This window comes from Microtus ochrogaster, chromosome 1, assembly GCF_000317375.1.
Source record: "Microtus ochrogaster isolate Prairie Vole_2 chromosome 1, MicOch1.0, whole genome shotgun sequence".
NCBI lineage: Eukaryota > Metazoa > Chordata > Mammalia > Rodentia > Cricetidae > Microtus > Microtus ochrogaster.
Genome location: NC_022009.1, coordinates 23,734,097 through 23,751,807, shown reverse-complemented (window position 1 = coordinate 23,751,807; position 17,711 = coordinate 23,734,097). Strand labels below are relative to the sequence as shown.

The 17,711-nt window shown below is 42.6% G+C and overlaps 1 protein-coding gene and 1 pseudogene across 9 annotated transcripts in view; both read right to left on the bottom strand.

Annotated features, from left to right (window-relative positions):
• Nucleotides 1-17,711, bottom strand: part of Ttll5 (tubulin tyrosine ligase like 5) — a 256,735-nt gene that overhangs the window by 133,583 nt on the left and 105,441 nt on the right. For 6 of the 9 annotated variants that reach the window (XM_005343377.3, XM_026780184.1, XM_026780177.1 and 3 more), the window contains 2 exons: nucleotides 16,822-17,214; nucleotides 9,871-10,055 (listed from right to left, as the gene is read on the bottom strand). In XM_005343377.3, the coding sequence (XP_005343434.1) occupies nucleotides 9,871-10,055; nucleotides 16,822-17,214 (578 nt within the window). The remainder of the gene's footprint in view (nucleotides 1-9,870; nucleotides 10,056-16,821; nucleotides 17,215-17,711) is intronic. The other 3 variants (XM_026780181.1, XM_026780188.1, XM_026780190.1) reach the window with 3 other exon arrangements.
• LOC101980935 lies at nucleotides 12,117-12,438 on the bottom strand (annotated as a pseudogene).

The following is a 17,711-nucleotide window of genomic DNA, read 5'->3' as shown; positions in this document are numbered from 1 at the left end:
CTGTGTTCACACTGTACTAGAGAATGATGCTCTTCTGTGTTCACACTGTACTAGAGAATGATGCTCTTCTGTGTTCACAGAGAAAACCCCACCACAACACGAGTGGACCAGGTGGGTGCTCTGAAAACTGTCCCTCTCCCAGCTGTGGAGATCTGAGGGATCTGAGGGGGCATATGGGGTGGCTCTCTCCCTCCCTCCCTCTCACGTGTGTCCCTAGAACAAAAGGCAATCCCTGAACAGGACACATCACCTCTGTTCCAGAAGAGCACACAGAGGTAGGTATGCACTCCTTGCAAGCTGGCGACACTGGAGCAAAGTGAAGAACGTATTTTTTCAAGGACATAGAAAAAGCCACCCTTAAGCAATTATACTTTGAACATTCCTCCAAAGACACCTCATGAGTAGTTATTAAATCGCTAGCTCCAGTAAGCAACAAACACATGTTTTCGGGCAGTTTAAATTCCTTTTTTAATTCCTGGATGCTGATAAAATGAACCACAAGTTTATACTCCAATCACCAGGAGATAAGAGCTACCATGTTAATCATACTCTAAAGGGGGTTGGGAAGTGTGAAGAATTCTGAAGCACTGATGTGTCAGATCTGAAGCTTCCTGGCAATTGCCTCCCTCTTTTAAACGTCACAGTCTACAGAACACCCTTACACACATAGTTCCAAACAATAGTAAGAGCTCCAGATCAAAGTCTGCCAGATATTCATGGGAAGCCGGCCTGAGAAAATGGCCAGCTCTCTTTTTTCCAGTGTATATATTCTGTTTTTGTGAGCTGGGGGCTACCACTCGCCTGATAAGTAGACTTACACATATGAGCAAGGGATTGCCAAGGCAGGATTGGCTCCCCTCCTCCACTAAAAAGAAAGCACTGGCCACCCTACAGAATAATCCAATGAGGGCCAACTCAATAACTAGTCAATCATCATGATAGAGCATACGACTCTCAACTTGCATCATGGAGGAGAGAGCGCTTGCAATCACCAAAGGAGATGTTTATTCCGGTGTCCTGTCTTTGCAGTAGCAAAGGTATAGTGACAGTTCTGCAGTGGTGGCACAGAACAGCGGGGCAATGCAATGCTCAGCCATGTTAGTCCATCTGAGTTCTGACTCAAGAGGAAGAAGAGGCAGTGACCACTAAGACAAAATACACAGAGTGGCAGAGATCAGAGATCGAGTCCTGGTACGGTGACTTTCCAGTGTGTGACCTTAGCAGTCACTTATTCTACTAGCTTGTGTATCTTCATCTTCAAAAGTTAAAAAAAAAAAAAATGGGAAAAGCACTTTTTTCGCCCCTAAAATGGAAGCGATAATGAACACAAACTGCCATTAACATACTGCCTAGGACAAAGTAGGAATGTGATTAATGTCGGCTGATTTGGTGTGTAGGGCAGGTGTGCTACAATCATTGAAAAGGAATGGAAAAGCAAGTATTAGTCTTAAAAGACAACACAAAACCCAAGAGCATACAGAAGAGAAGTTCTTTCCCCTCTAGCAAGCACGTGGTTTGTAGAAAGTACAGATTCCGCACTAAGTGATGGGTTAGAAAGAACTGCCATTATGTGGTTTACAGTCAGAGGCAAGTGATGCAAAATGACTGTCATCCACCTGCTTTAAAGAGAGGCTGGTGACAGGCTGAAGGCATGACCACGATGGGAAGACTTCTGTTGTGGTGGCAGGTGCTCTTCATTGGTTTATTAAAAACTATATCCGGATGTATGCTTTAGAGAACACTGGGGGTGGTTGGTAAAAACTGGACACAGTCTGGTCTTCAAGGATCTTATCGTCCAATGAATGAACACATTTAAGGACTGGGGCTGTGGATCAGCAGCTGAGTTCTTTACTAGTATGCACAAGACCCTGCATTCAATCTCCAACACCATGTAGTAGTAGTAGCAGTAGTAACAAAGAGTGAGCACATTTATTAAATATCGTTGTCCCTCAGCATCCCCAAAGTATGGCTTTGTAGGGCCTTTTAAAGATATAAAAATCTAATCCCAGCACCTGGGAGGCAGAGGCAGGTGGATGTGTGTGAGTTTGAAGCCAGCCTGGTCTACAACAGTTAGTTTCAGGACAACTGTTACACTGAGAAACCCCTGTCTCAAACAAACAATCTAATCTACAGATGATCAAGTTTCTTATGTAAAATATAACTACATTTAAATATAGTGTCCATATGCCCTCTCATAAAAGCACCTGAGATAGATTACTTATATGATGTAAAGGCTATGTAAAACTTTGTTGTACTTAGTTGTTTAGGGGAAAGGTCTGTACATGTTCAGAACAGATGCAGGCTTTTCAGAATTTACTATACTGACCCCAGAGAATACACAGACACAGAGGCCAGTCCCTGAGTCAGGTCTGAGGCATCATGGGACACCAAGCTTAAGGAGCTCAATGTCTGTTAAAGGAGAGAGTTATGTAGATACACAATTAGACGGCAGACTTAGCACACCAATGGGATTCATGCAGAGGTATAGGTGACTAAGAGTTGTTTCTCCTGAGAAGATGGCATATATTAAGGCATACAGATTAGCAGAAATCCTAGAAGAGCTATGCAAAACCCTGCACGCTGGAACGCAGACAGGCACAGTGCGCTGCAGCTAGACTCTCAGGAAGACCACGGGTAGCATCCACTAGTTTCGTTTTACATCACAGAGATTCTAAGAGCAGAGAACACTAGGATCAGACATGTGATTTAACATAACAAGAGGTCTTTAACGATGAGGATAAGCAGGAGGACACTGCCAGGAGATCGTTTAAGAGGTACCTGTGGCCGTCCACCTGAGAGATAATGGAGGCCTTTGGCAGAGCAGTGATGTAACTTAGAGAAGATGCAGAGCAAAGACACTGGAGTCAGAATGACAAGACTTGGCAACAGCTTGGTGCAGGGAAGATGGAAATGGAGGTGCCAATAAGCCAGGCTTCCACACTTGAGTTTCAGGGGTGTCAATACACCAAGGCAGAAACGAAAAGAAGGGGGAAAGCCAACAGCTTTCAGATCCACTGAATGGAGAAGTATGAACTGCATACTTCTGAGCATGTTCAAATGTCTGGATGCTGGCAAGATAGTCAAGGGGAAATGGCTAGAAGGTAGTTGAATATTTGGATCTCAAACTCAGCATAAAAGTTTAAGGTTAGAATGCATATTGGAGGTCTGGAGAGCTCAGGTTAAGAAGACTGGCTGCTCTTCTAGAGGTCCTAAGTTCAATTCCCAGCAACCACATGGTGGCTCACAGCCATCTACAGTGGAATCTGATGCCCTCTTCTGGCATGCAGGCATACATGCAGACAGAACACTCATACCAAACAAAAAAAAAAGTTAAAAAAAAAATGATGCATACTGGGAGAAATCCACAGAGGTACCAGATAAAGCTGTGTGTGTGTGTAGGGGGATTTCCCCCAAGGAAAGGTTCACTGAAAGACACCCACAGCATGAAGGGGACAGAGCCCAGGACCACCTCACACCCCTCACTCAGCACCCCTCAGCTGTCTGTGCTTTCTGTGTAGGGCTGCAGCTTCATGAGCTTCCCCTACACATCAGCATGTCTACTGGTGTCTTCCTTACTCAGCTCACGCTTAGGCAGCCATATTGGAAGACTCCATGGGTGTAGCTTCTGACATTGCCATACAATACAACCATACAACAAAGCCTGTTCCTCTGGCTCTTAGAATCTGAGTTCTGCCGCCCCTTCTGCAGTGATCTGGAGCCTTAGGAGCAGGAGTTGTGTTGTAGATGTATCAGGCAGGACTGGGCTCCACCACTCTGCGTTAGGATAGGTTGTGGTTTTCTGTAATGGTCTCTGTCTGTTGCAAAGAGAAGTGTCCTTGGTGAGGAGTAAGGACTACATTTATCTGTGGGTAAGAGGACAAATATTTAGAGTGTAGTTAGGGATTAAGCTCTTTTAGTAAAGTGGCAGTTGTAGGTTCTCTTCCGAGATCCATGACTTCACTAGCCCGAGAGAGTTGGCTAGGTTTCCAGTTCCAAGCATGAGTTCCCTCTTGCTAAGCAGGTCTTAAGTCCAGTTTGAGAGCTGTTGGTTACAGCCACAGTATGCATTGCTACTACTGACCCCTTAGGATTACTGTGCCATGCTGGTGGTTGCTGTGGCTTACATACAGCATCATAGCTGGGTATGACTGTTGGTCACCCCTCCTTGGAAGCTTGCACCAGTTCTTTTGGTTCCATGAAAGTTAGTCTCAAGGGAGAGGTTTTTCAGGACAGACCCAGGTCAGGACCTCCAGGCCTGTGTCTGAAGGAAAATCTTCTACCTCTGCTCTTTTTTTTTTTTTAGATGAGGTAAACACAACCAGACAGGGCAAGTAACTTCCCAGGTCTCATTGGTTTAAGAACTAAGGTTCCCCTATCAACCTTGTTGTCTTTCTAGAAACAGGAACAGGCGGCAAATATGGTACTAAAGAGTATATTTTCTATCAACAAAGACTACAGAGTCAAAGGAAACAGTCAACAGTCCCAGACCAGAGCTAAAGTGCACAGCAGCTCATGTGTTCAGATGAGCTCAGAAGGAGAAAGAAAGCTTCCAGAGCCAAGTCCTGCCGCCTGTAATGTGCAGACAGGACACTAGCACCCAATGCCAGGAGGCAGCACTGACTCTCAAACTGGAACCTCCGAGATTGAGTCAAGGTCCACTGGGGACCTTTCTAGGAGTTCCCGAAACAGACAGCATGATCCAGAGTCCCTCTGGATACAGAGGAAGAGTGAAGGACTAACTGCTGCAACCCAAACATTCTGTTCCTTTCTATGCCCTTCCCCAGGGTTAGGCTGGGAAGTCTCAGAGCAACGGAAATGAAAGAATCGAGTGGTTTTCTGCTCCGCTCCCCATCAGAATGAAAAATCTCAAGAGCACAAAGCGTCTCCCCCTCTCTGTGTCTGTCAGCACATTTCAGGAGGCCTGGCCACGTCTCTGCACGGCTGGCTGGGGGGCAGACTGACACGGCACACGGGTTCGTGGTGGGGCCCTGCCTGGGTGGTCTGTTGCTATCCCTTTGATTAAATTCCCAGGCTGGGAGAGCTGGAGCTGCTCCTAATGATAGCTGGGCCCTGAAATCTCAAACTCACTGGCCAGAGAGGGCCAGAGCTCCTCGACAGCCCTGCCTCCTGCTCCTCACCACAGGCTGGGCTCCTCCACCACATTCTTCTGTGCACTACCAGCAATGACCACAAAGAGCCCTGTCTTTGCTCATCTGCCCTCCCTTGCAGCCCTGACTGAGGCAGAGAGAGATCTCACCCCTAAACTGATGTCCTATTCCAGCATCCCAGGACCCCTCCCCCTACAGGTGCAAATGCTTCTTAACACTGCTGTAAGGAACACACACCTCAGTCACTAAAAGAGCCCATCCCCGAAGATGGCTCCTTAAACAGTGTCTGTGAGGTACACGTGCACCCACAACAGCAGGTATAAAACTTTCTCTGCGCATTGTGATTCAATGCGTACCTCCGAAAACAAGCAGGCTGGATTAGACGTTTTCCTGATTGTTTAAGAGGCCACTGTTCATGTGGTGGAGAATGTCTGCTATTCTTATTCTAGGACTTAAACAGAGATGCACAACAGCAGAAAAGATTAAAAAAAAATTAAGAGAAATTAGCTTCTGCTTTTAGCTACACAAATTCCTTAAAAATGTAGGCTCTAATATAAATTCTAAGTCCCTTTCCATCACTTGTGGGTAGTTAAGAAGAACTGTCTTTGGCAAGCTTATGATCCCTTATCATTTTCACTAGAAAACAGAGGAGGAAGGGGCAGCACTGCCTCAGCCTGCAGCTCCCCCGCTTCTCGCTCAAGCACCTGTGTCTGGGTAGTTTCTCATCACCTACAAGAGGCTCAACCAGCCCCTCTGAAGGCCTGGAAGCCCGCAGGGCTTTGCTTTCAGCCTAGGTCAAGTGCCCAGAGCTGACTCCCCAAGTCCGACTCACCAGTCTACCTGCTGCCCCACAGACATGTACGCCAGGGTGCCAGGAAGCTCATTCTGCCCTTCTTGTGATGGAGCTGCAAATGAGCGCTTCTAAGAAGACCACTTCGGCCTTCTTTCTACTATCCACCGGCAAGCTGGGTTGCCCTTTAAGTAGTTTTGACATTCCCCGAGAAAAATCTCTGGTGTGCTCCTGGCTATCAGTATTGTTTGAGTGGCTGTCACTCTTATAGGACTATGAGTTATTTCTCAGTCAGAGAGATGTCACACCATTGATGGGATGCTCTTAGGGGCTTGGATAAAGTGTTCTCTTTTAAATAAATAATCACAACAAAATACAAAGTTTACAGAAAATGCCACTGACTAACAGGACAAGTAGTTGAAATTACAGATAAAAATAAAATTTTTTTTCTCTTCTTCTCTGGGGAGGAAAACATGAAGGAACGGGATGGCCAAGATGTGGAAAGGACAGAGAGGGAGAGCAAGAAAAGAGATTTCTTGATTGAAGCAATAGTGGAGAGAGTACCTGAATTGGCCTTCCCCTGTAATCAGACTGATGGCTACCTTAACTGTCATCATAGAACCTTCATCCAGCAACTGATGGAACCAGATGCAGAGTTCCAAGGTCAGCACTGGACCAAGCTCCCAGAGTCCAGTCAAAGAGAGGGAGGAGTGATAATATCAGCAAAAAAGTCAGGACCATGATGGGATATCCACAGAAACACTTGACTTGAACACTACAGTGGGAGCTCACTGACTCCAGACTGACAGAACGGGAACCTGCATAGGCCAAACTAGGGTCTGTGAATGTGAATGGCAGTTGTGTGGCTGAGGCAGTCTGTAGGGCCACTGGCAGTGGGACCAGAACTTATCCCTTGTGCTTGAACTGGCTTTTTGGAGTCCATCCTCTTTGGAGGGACACCTTACTCAGTCTAGTTATAGGGAGGAGGGCCTTGGTCCTGCCTCAGAGTGATGCGCCAGACTTCCTTGACTCCCATGGGAAGCCTTATTCTCTCTGAGGAGTGGATGGGAGTGGAGTAGGTGGGAGGTCAAGAAAGCAGGAAGAGGAGAGAGAGAGAGAAAACTGGGATTTGTATGTAAAATGAGAAAAGATTATTTTGAAAAATAAATTAACAACCTAAAGTAATTAAATTTTTATTAGTAAAAATTAAAAAATAAAATTTCTCAGAAATACTCTATAATTTAATTTTATATAAATTTTCACTATATACAGATAATTTAAAATCTACTTTCCTTGTCCAATGAAGTCTCTTAACTTCTTGCCTACAAAACAATTAGATAATAGTTTACAGGATATAACTAAAGCAATGCTCAGAGGAAAATTCATAGCCTTTAATATAGACTGGATGAAAATAAATTAGACATGCCACTTAAGGAAAAGAGAAATAAAGACAAGGAAAGCACAAAGAGGGAATTAGTAGGAAAACAAAATAATTAATTCTACCACAATAAAGCAAGAGTATTAATATATCCAGAATTAATCTTATGAGGAGGGAGCTATCCACTAGGCACCCACTTTCTGATACCCATATCCGTATCAGAAAGCACAGATACGGAATTGAATTGGGAACTGAGGAAGAAGGAAGTATGGAGTCAGAGGAAACCAAGCACCCGCGGCTTACGGACACAAAGCTGCTTGTGCTGACGGCTGCAGTTAGTTCCTAGGTGCGAGCACGGAGAATGTCCAGAGCTCCTGTCCTTCCCTCCAGGAAGCCACGGGCATCTATCACTCAGTTCAGGTAAGAGATGGAAGCAGCTTTTCTTTTTAACACAGCATAAAAGAAAAAGCAGCTAGAGAACAAACATCAAAGTCCACTACAATGCATTATTAGTTATTAAGGAGCAGAAAAAAACCCAGAAGTTTCCAAATTACAAAGTAAGTAACTGTATTCACAGACAGGAAATGGCTGAGTAACAACCGAGTTTTTCTCTAACAAAATGCATTTTTCTGACAACTCACTGTCATCACATTAGAGACAATGGACTCCAAAAGCCTAAAGGACCAAAATAACAGTATTTCCCCAGTATATGGCATCAAGACTTTGCAAAGAGGCTTTCACACCCCATCTTTATCATCTGGCTGTGTTTTCCGCTCAATAAACACATCGCAGAGGCTGAGAAATGAAGTGCTCAAGATCGGGCAGGCAATCAGTACAGAAGGACACAAGTCTTGGGCTGACTAATCCGCCCTTCCTAGGTGCTCCAGCCTGGATTTCGCACAGTACAGCACCTCCCTCGGTACCCTACTGCGGAAACGCTGAAAGTTAAGGCTGACATCTAATGGCAGGTTCTGATTCTCACAAACAGGAGCTGATGGGCTTGTGGGGCACAGGCACACAGATTCATTACAGATGAGAAAGACCGAAGGGTTAGCTTCCCAGTGAGGGTATGGAAACTGATTCCTATAGGATCAGGATCTTAGAAGTTACTGGGCTCTGCAACATAGCCAATGATAGAAATCAAAAATATAATACTAATATCAACTAATACTGATAATAATTTAATTTCCTGATGCTCCTAGATTACTTAACTGGAAGCCAAAATGCCAGCTCCTGACCATCAATCTTCACTTTTCCTAAGAACAGTGGACATTTTCAAATTTCCTCTCTTTCCCATGGCCGTGCCTATTCCCATTCATCTACGGCTGATATCTAACTGTCCAGTCCCCTTCCAGTCTCACTGCCAGCTTGTCATATATCTTTGCTTCCAACTACTGCTTCGGTCTCCCCACCTGTTTGTTTCAAACTCCTAGGGGCTGAAAGGGAAAATGATTACTGCCTGCTATGCTGAGATGAGGGCGGGGGAAAGCCAAGTCCACGTTAGGCTTATCTTTCTTTGCTCTAATATATTTTTTTTAACAGAGAACTAGGGTACCATAAGAGAGAGGTGTGTTTCCTACTTTCACATGTACTTGAAGCAATTTTCACCTCTATTCCCCAGATTTAATCATCACTACAACAATCAATTAAAAATCTTAATACAACAGAAATAAAAAAAAATGTAACCACATAGTGAATATCACGGGATTACTATCAGTACCTCATTTGGAAGGTTTGATTCCATTTAGCATTAAGGAAGAAGGTTTCTACTTTTAATTCAATCCCATGAAGACTACCAGAAGAGAGAACAAAGAGAACCCAAAGGTCATAAAAGTGTCATGTACCGCACAAACACACACACACACACACACACACACACACACACACACACGCATCCTAGAGTCAGGGCCATCATGTCTATTTCTGCCATATCTGTGTCAATGTCAATGATCATTAGATATGAAATATTCTCAGATCACGAACTAAACAGGAGAACAGGGTGAAGAAGAAAATGTTATGAGACTCTGATAAAAAAGATCTATAAAACTCACTGGAAATTTTTAAGAATGAAAAAGTTAATTTAATGGATCCTGGGCTGAGAAGGTGACTCAGTAAATAAAGGCACTTGTTCGCCATGCCTGATGACCTGAGTTTAATCTCTGGAAGCCATATGGTAGAAAAAAAATAACAGAGCCCTGCAATAGTCCTCTCACTTCCACAAACACTAATGATGGGTGCAAACAGGCTCTCTCTCTCTCTCTCTCTCTCTCTCTCTCTCTCTCTCTATATATATATATATATATATATACACATACATACATATATATATACACACACATATATATACATATATGTATACATATATATGTGTATTTACAGTTGAAATTTAGATGCTACCTATGCAGTACTGTGTATCATAAGAGCCAGTAACAGATTTAACTTTGCAATGCCTGTGAGAGTCATTTTCTTCACAGTTAAGGAGAAGCAATTCAGACCACAAACACACAGGAACCAGCTGAGCCAGGGAAGGATGGTACACCCACCCCGTCACACCCACTCCCAGGCCCAAAGAGCCCAGCCTGGTCTGCCCCTACCTGCTGGGTGAGGAGGTTGATGTGAGTGGCTGGAGAATACTGCCTGGCTGCCTGCTTCTCTGCTAGCCGCTGGAGTTCGGCCGTAACCAAGCTTTGGTTGTACCTTCTGTTGAATGAACCATCTTCAACCTCTTTTTGAGTTTTGGCTATTCCTGAATGATGCTTATGAGGATGGCATGAACCTGCTGAAAAAGAAAAGAGTTCTCACCCACTTAGAAATCATGTCCTGAATAAAAGGAGAACAAGGGCAAACAAGTATCAGTTGACAGACACTCAGGGAGTTCTGACAACGTGAAGGCCAAAGATGACCTCGGAATGGTAAAAATAGGGAAAACCCTTACCATGCCCTAGAAAGTCTTCCTACAGCCAGATTATCACGTGTGTACTGGTGTGTGTTGGCTTACAGAGAATGTTCTCACTGGGAGATGAGAAGAGCCAGTGTTAGGATTAACTGGGGACAGCTGAGCAGCAAGCAACCACATGGCACTGGGATCTAACCTCAGCATCAGCAGGAACAAAAGAGAACCCAGACCTCGAAATTCTGCTTCTTGTTTTGCTTTATTACATAAATACCCACGTCAGTCTGTGGCAGCCATGGTAACAGCACTCACATTCTTACAGGGCGCCAAAAGGAAGCAGGTAGGAAAGAGAATCTAAGCAAGTGTACTTAAAGAATAGTAGTCCTGTATTCATGAGTTACAGTCCTCTCAGAGTTCAAGTTTCTTTCAACTATTTGTTCACAATAAAATCAAGGTTCAAGGTTTTTTTCTGATTATAAACTATCTCACTGAAAGATCAGTTTTGAGTAACAAAAGTGGAAATACTACATGTTTTCCTGTTCTATCCACTTACTTATGTCTCTTTGTGGTGCTGGCGGTGGAGCTGGAATCTCATTCTATCTACTACTGAGCCATACCCCCCAGGCCCCTTCTGCCCTTTTACAATGCATTATCATTCTATAGACACAATGTAGCGACGCTGCTCTAAAACGCCTTTTCCTATTTACTGTATTAACTGGTGTATACAGATAGCTTTACAATGCATGAGTAAGTTGCACGCACCTTATGATGAACACCTGTGAAGTTTCTACCACTAGCATAGTTAACCAATTGCTCCTCTCCATCCTCACTCTCCTCCTTTAATTCATTCTCTTCCTTCCGGACATCATTTTATTAAATACGTAGGAATGTTTTCCTGTATGTGTATACATAAATACTGGATAATTTGCTTATTTTCAGGCTCCATAGAAAGGATCTCCCAATAGTAGTTTCCCAGTGCTAACTTTCATCATTTAACACAGCACTGATGAGAGGCATCCTCGCTGGTCAGCATGGAGAAATTCATGCACTTTATTTGCTGTTCTGTCCAGCACTTCCTCTGAACTGACTGTGGTTCTAAACAGCACAGTGGCACTCGGGCACATACTTCAGTAGAGGTCTTCCTGTGCCCAGGGGTGGGTGGGACTGCTGGATCACAGGGTCCATGTATCTTCAACCCGAAGTGACAGGATCCGAGTGGCATGTCCTATCCTCCTACGCAGACATTCCTGCTGGCCCACACATCCTTTAATACTCGGACTGTCAAACATCCGAATTCTCCTTTCTCTAGGAGGCTAACCAGTTACCCAGTTAACAATGATGTTGGACGTTACTGCTTTCCTGAGAACCTTATCATATTTCTATAGTATTTTCTTGAGTTACTAGAGTTGTGCTTCTGTTTTTACTTTTGTTTCCATATAATAACCTGTAAAGAATTTTTTAAAGTATTAAGTTCTATATCTGGAAAAATGCTTTGGTTTTTTGAGACAGGATCTCATTATATTGCCCAGACTGGCCTCCTGAACTCAGGATACTCCTGCCTACACAACCCAAGTGTGGGTGTCAACATTCACAACTGAAATTTATTTTTGTGCATGGTTGAGGCAGGGGTCTGATCTCACCACAGCACCGTTTATGAGAAAGACACTGTCCCACTGATGTACAAGGCTACTAACTTGTGTGACTTTTCTACTCTGTTCCTTTGGTCATTGTGTGCTTTTGCCGACACCACACTTTTTACCTTTATGTGAGTCTTAACAAGGAATCCAAGAGGTCCTCAGTGTCGCTCATCACTTCGGAATAGGCTTACTGAGTTAAACAAGATACTCGCTGAGGTTTTTGAACTTTTGAAACCAGAGATCAATTTGATGAGTGTGACCTGAGGCCTCCTATGCCACATACAGAACATTTTTTTTTTTTTTTTTGCAGTTCAAAAGGTTCTACATTTTATTACTGGAGAAACCACTCCCAACTTAAACATAATCAAGTCTCCAGATTGAAAATGTTGAACTTCATCTTGTAACACTCATCAAGGATCACGATTCATCATTAATTGTTTTGCCATTCATTGTTGACTCCTTACAGGCCCAGCTTCGTTCTCCTCCAGTGTCTTCTCTTGGAGTTGTACCTGATTTTGTTGCCAGTTTTCACCCGAATCCACTGAGGAATAGGACGATTCTGCTTTTGTTTCTTAGCCCAGGAATCGCTTGATTCTGAAAGTCTTGTGAGAAGACATGGCGAGAAGGCTAGGTGGGCAGGTGGCGCACGATGGCGAAGGAAAGGCCCACATACAGAACATTTACCCACTGTTTAGGTCTTCTCTGATGATTTTCCACATTGTAGAAAACAATGTCTAAATGTTCCCCAGGGTAGCTAATGTCCAAGATGCTTTCTATAAACAGCTCAATTAGAGATAATGGACTCAAAGGCTATGCATAATCAATATCAAAGAACCTAACCGTGGGAGTGTGGCCTCTGGGAGGCTGAGCCCGCCCCACAGGATGCCCACACTCCCAAGAGTACATAAGCACCACAAACGGGACTCAGTGCTTTTCAGCTGATAAAGTGTACATAATAAAATCTAACATTTAAGCTTCTTTGATTCTTTGCAGTTTTTACACAATATATTTTCATGGCATTGATTTTACCCACCCTCTCCCAATTCCCCCTTCACTACTCATCCAACTTTGTGTTCTCTTTTCATTACATAAAATTTCAGTTCAAACAACTCTTGTCTAACATCATGCGGCCAAGTCTTTTCTAAAATGCACCTAGAGACCGTCTTATATTTTGTAGGTAGACAATATTATCTGCAACTATATCTTATTGCCTCCATTTTAGTTATCAGTTTTTAATCTTTTATGCTGGTTTTAACCTCCAGTAAAACGCTGAACAGAACAGGAGTGCGGTCATCATTTTGCCACTGAGACAGACACATCTGCCGGCTCAGGGCAGATGGCCTCTGCTCTGGCTAACAGGGACCTTCTCTTCTCAGTATGCAGAGGATCATCATGAATGATGTGGAGTTTACCCAGTCTTTTCCTGAATTTACAATGACGTCAGGAACTGCCACATCTTCTACAACTGAACCGCTCCCATCCTTGGACAGACTTGTTTATGGCATATTCTCTCCGACGTAGCTACTTTTGGCTGGCTTTTATTTTGATTAGAATTTCTGCATCTACATTTACAAATGAAGGCTGTTTAAAATTTTCCTCTCGAACCTTACCACTAACTTACTTTGTTTTCAAGACAAATCCAATCACACAAAATTGGTTAAAGGGTATTCTTCTATTCTCTAGCAGTGTTTAATCCCAGGGTTATCTACTTTTCGGCCGGGCGGTGGTGGCGCACGCCTTTAATCCCAGCACTCGGGAGGCAGAGGCAGGCGGATCTCTGTGAGTTTGAGGCCAGACTGGTCTACAAGAGCTAGTTCCAGGACAGAAATCAAAAGCTTCGGAGAAACCCTGTCTCAAAAAATCCAAACAAAAAAAAGAAAAAAAAGAAAAAGCATTAGAAATTACCTATCAAACTATCTGGGCCTTATCATTTCTTTCAGAGAAAAGCTTTAAGCACTATACCAATTATACTCACAAGACTATTCTGGCCTTCTTCTGAGATCAATCTGAGTCAATTTTACACGTTATGCCTTTAATGAGGTTTGTCCATCTCAATTTGGGAAAATCAATTGTTGGTCATATCCTATTTTATCTCATCTATACATCTTTCTGTGTCTGCTTCTTTATTCCTTCTATAATGTTCCTGTCTTCTCTTTTCTTCATCCATTTCACCAAATGCAGATCTTCTTTAGGAGACAAAGTTCATGAGTGGCTTTGATATCTTTATTCTACTTATGAACTGTGCAGCTTTGGCAAAGCTCTTTATGTCTTTCTCCTTAGATGCAGATCACTGTTTTCCTTCTCCACACACCAGGACATGCAGCTATCCACTACTATTAAGTTCTAGCATATTTTCTTTATATTAAAATTTCTTTTCCCTTTTTTGATTTTGAAATATACAGAGATTTGTTATATATTCCTTTGTTATTGGCCTTTAACTCAGTTGCAATGTGGGTAAAGAATGATACTATATGACTCCAAATTTTACCATTATTTTCTTGCTTATGATATAGGATATAACTGAGTTTTATAAATATGTGTTTTTGAGTAGATATTTTCTCTATTTCTTGGGTGCACAGTACTAAATATGATCAAGAGACAACCTTGGTATTCTGTTTGAATCATCTTTTAAGAAGATTACATTTATACATTTATTATGTAGTGCGTGTGTGCAGGCGCACATGTCCACAAACAGCACCATATGTGTGGGGCAGTCAGAGGACAATTGCAGTTTGTTCTTTCTTACCCCCAGGTGGGCCTCAGGGATAGAGCTCAGGCTGTCAGCTTGGTGGCAAGTGCCTTCACCTACTGAAACATCTTGATGCCCACCCTCCACCCCTTTTAATGGTAAAGTTTCACCATGTAGTCCGGACTGGCCAGGAACTTACTACGTAGGTTAAGCTGGCCTTGAATTCAGAGATTCATGTGCTCCTACCTCTTGAGTGCTGGGATTAAAGGCATATACCACCAAGCCTGACTAAAGGTAGTGGCTTAGTATAAGCTCACTTTTATAAAATGTGGCTTAAGTATAGCTCATTTTTAACACGGGCATCATTAAATTATTTAAAATCTCAACCAATGTTAAAACACTCCCCAGAATGATTCACCACAATCTTTATGGACTTAATTTTTAAAATGCAAAAACTGACAATCTCACAGTTTTCATAAAAATGTAAGAGCCCCAAAAAAGCCTCAAAAGATTTGAGAAAGAAGAATAAAGTTGGGAGAACCCTTGGTGATTTCACAACTTAATATAACGCTACAGAAAGACAATGTGGTACTTGTGTAAGACTGAAACAAAATCAACAGGAACAGAACTGAGATTCTAAAAGAAATCTTTCCATTCGCAGGTAAAATTTTCAACTGTAGGGAAATAACATTTTTACATAAATGGACCTGGAAAAAATGAATATCTACATCCAGAAGAATGAGTTAAAGCCTACATCGCCTCACACAATCTGCGATTGAAAATGGACAAAAGTTCCAAAATAAGAATCTAATGTGAAACTCTAAGAAAAAAAATAGGAGAAAATCCTTATAAATTTGGGTTAATGTTTTCAGATATGATACAAACTATAAGCAGCATAAGGAAAAAATAGGGACATCAGACTTCATCAAAACTTAAACCATCTATGCTTGAAGAAAGTGAAAAGAACCAATAGACAGGGAGAAACCATTGCTAAAGCACTCACCTGATGGGGGACTGGGATAGAGAACACATAAAGAGCACAACTCAATGATAAAGACATACCTCAACTGGAAAACTAGCAAAGAAATCAAACATTTCCCTATGCAGATACACAAATACTCAAAAGGCATGAGAAAATCATTAGCCGTTAAGGAAATGCCAATCGTAACCCTTCTGCACAACAGAAAAATACATAGATAGACAGGTAGACAGACAGATGGATTCTAACCCAAACCTTCTATGATGGGTAAAATCAAAAAACATTAAATGTTAGCAAGAACTTGCTTGATCAAAATGAGGACTCATGAAATTTATCACATGACCTAGTTAATTCTACTCTTGGTATATACCCTAGAAAATAAAAACTGATGTCAATGTGTAAGTGTTGTCACCCTGCATATAGCACCACTGGTCATAATGGCCAAAGTAGGGAAAACCAGATACCCCACCTGGCAAACACACAAACAAATGCTGCAGCCACACACTAGAACACCACCCAGCTGTTTACAAGGCATTAGCGTGACACATGCTCTAACAGATGAGCCTGGAAAACATGACACTAAGTGAAAGAAGCCAATCACAAAGGCCATTTATTGTATAATTCTAGTTATGTGAAATGTCCAGAATAAACAAATCTGTAGAAAAAGAAAGCTACCTGTGGTTGTCAGATGCTAGGAGGAAGAGGTAAGGAGGGTGCTGCTAATAGGGAGTTTCTTTGAGGGAAGAGAAAGTGTTCTGAAGCTAGGCAGTGATGCTGGTTGTAAGTATCTGTGAACGTACCAAAACCCATTGGATTCATACGAAACAGCCAAGTTTCTGAGTAGGGGTTATGTCTCAACAAAGCTGTCATTAAATCTGGGCTGGGGATGTAGTTCACTGGTAGGGTGCTTGCCTAACACATGTAAGGTCCTGGGTTCGATTCCCAATGCCATAAAATAAATGAGAAGAAAACTTGACTGATAATATGGGTCTACTTCATTTAAAATTAAATATCGTATCTTATGAAGCCTTTGGTTATGTATTCGTTTGTAAATGTTGTGAAGTCAGAAATAGTGACGTGAATCAGAAAGAATGCAGTGTCTTCACAGTCTGTGATCGTCTGCGGTGGAAAATCTAGATGCCTTGTCTTTTTCATCTCCTTTTTATAGTACCTAAAAGCAGTCCTGTTTCATTCTGTATCAGTGAATGAATGCCCGTGGACAAAAAAAGCAAGACCTTTTCTTTAGTCACAGCAGAAGGCATCAAAAGCAAAGGGAACAGAGGGAGCTCTACTTTCATGGGGCTGGGGAGGAGCTGACATGGCAGGCAGTCTTCATTTCTCACTCACCTGCCTTTGCTGAAGAGGGACGAGACAGTTTCTGGCTATAGATGTGTGCGGCACTTTGGAAAGAGGAAAAGGGGCCCATGGTGTAACTGCCTGATCGACAGCGTGGCAGGCCAGCGGGGCTTACGTTCTGGGTCCCAGGGTGTATGGAGGGAGAAGCACTGTCGGGGACTGGGTTCAGTAAAAGTGCTGACTGGTGAGGCATGCTGGGGATAGCTGGAGAAATCTGAGATAAAGAAGAATGGTGGCCAGGACCTGACGAGAGGGCAGAGGTGGTAATAATAGATGACAAGTGGGTGCTGGGAAGTTTCTGCAGAAGAACAGCAGCAGGACCAGAGAGAGAAGAACAATTGGTATAGACTAGTTTAGCCTCTTTTCCTGCTGAAGTGGTAAATCCTATTAAAGCAAAAACAAAACAAAACAAAAAAACAGGTCATTTTAGGACACATAAACATACAATTTTAGAACATCAAAATATGTTAACATGAAACAGAAATCATGCAGCTTTAACTAGTATTCATCTTGAACGTCATAAACGTTGCTTACCAGAGACAGCCTGGTAACAAGGATTTTACTTTATCATTATCCCTTCCTAAAAGCTTGAGTTGAGACATCCCCCACAAAGCAGAGCAGGCACATTCTACAAATGCTAAGCAAGCAAGACAAAGTTTCTACAAGGAGCAGCTAATTCCTCTCCCTCTGGGAAAAAAGAAAGTGCTCAGAACTTCTAAAGAAAATGGAAAATGCTTTCGAAGGAAATAAAGTTACCAACAGGAAATTCTAAGGGAAAGGGAAGAACAAAAGCAAACTTCCCAGGGCAATAATGGTCCATGCGCTTAAAATGTTTAATACCTGACAGCAGTTTTTCTATGAGAGATGCACCATAGCATAAC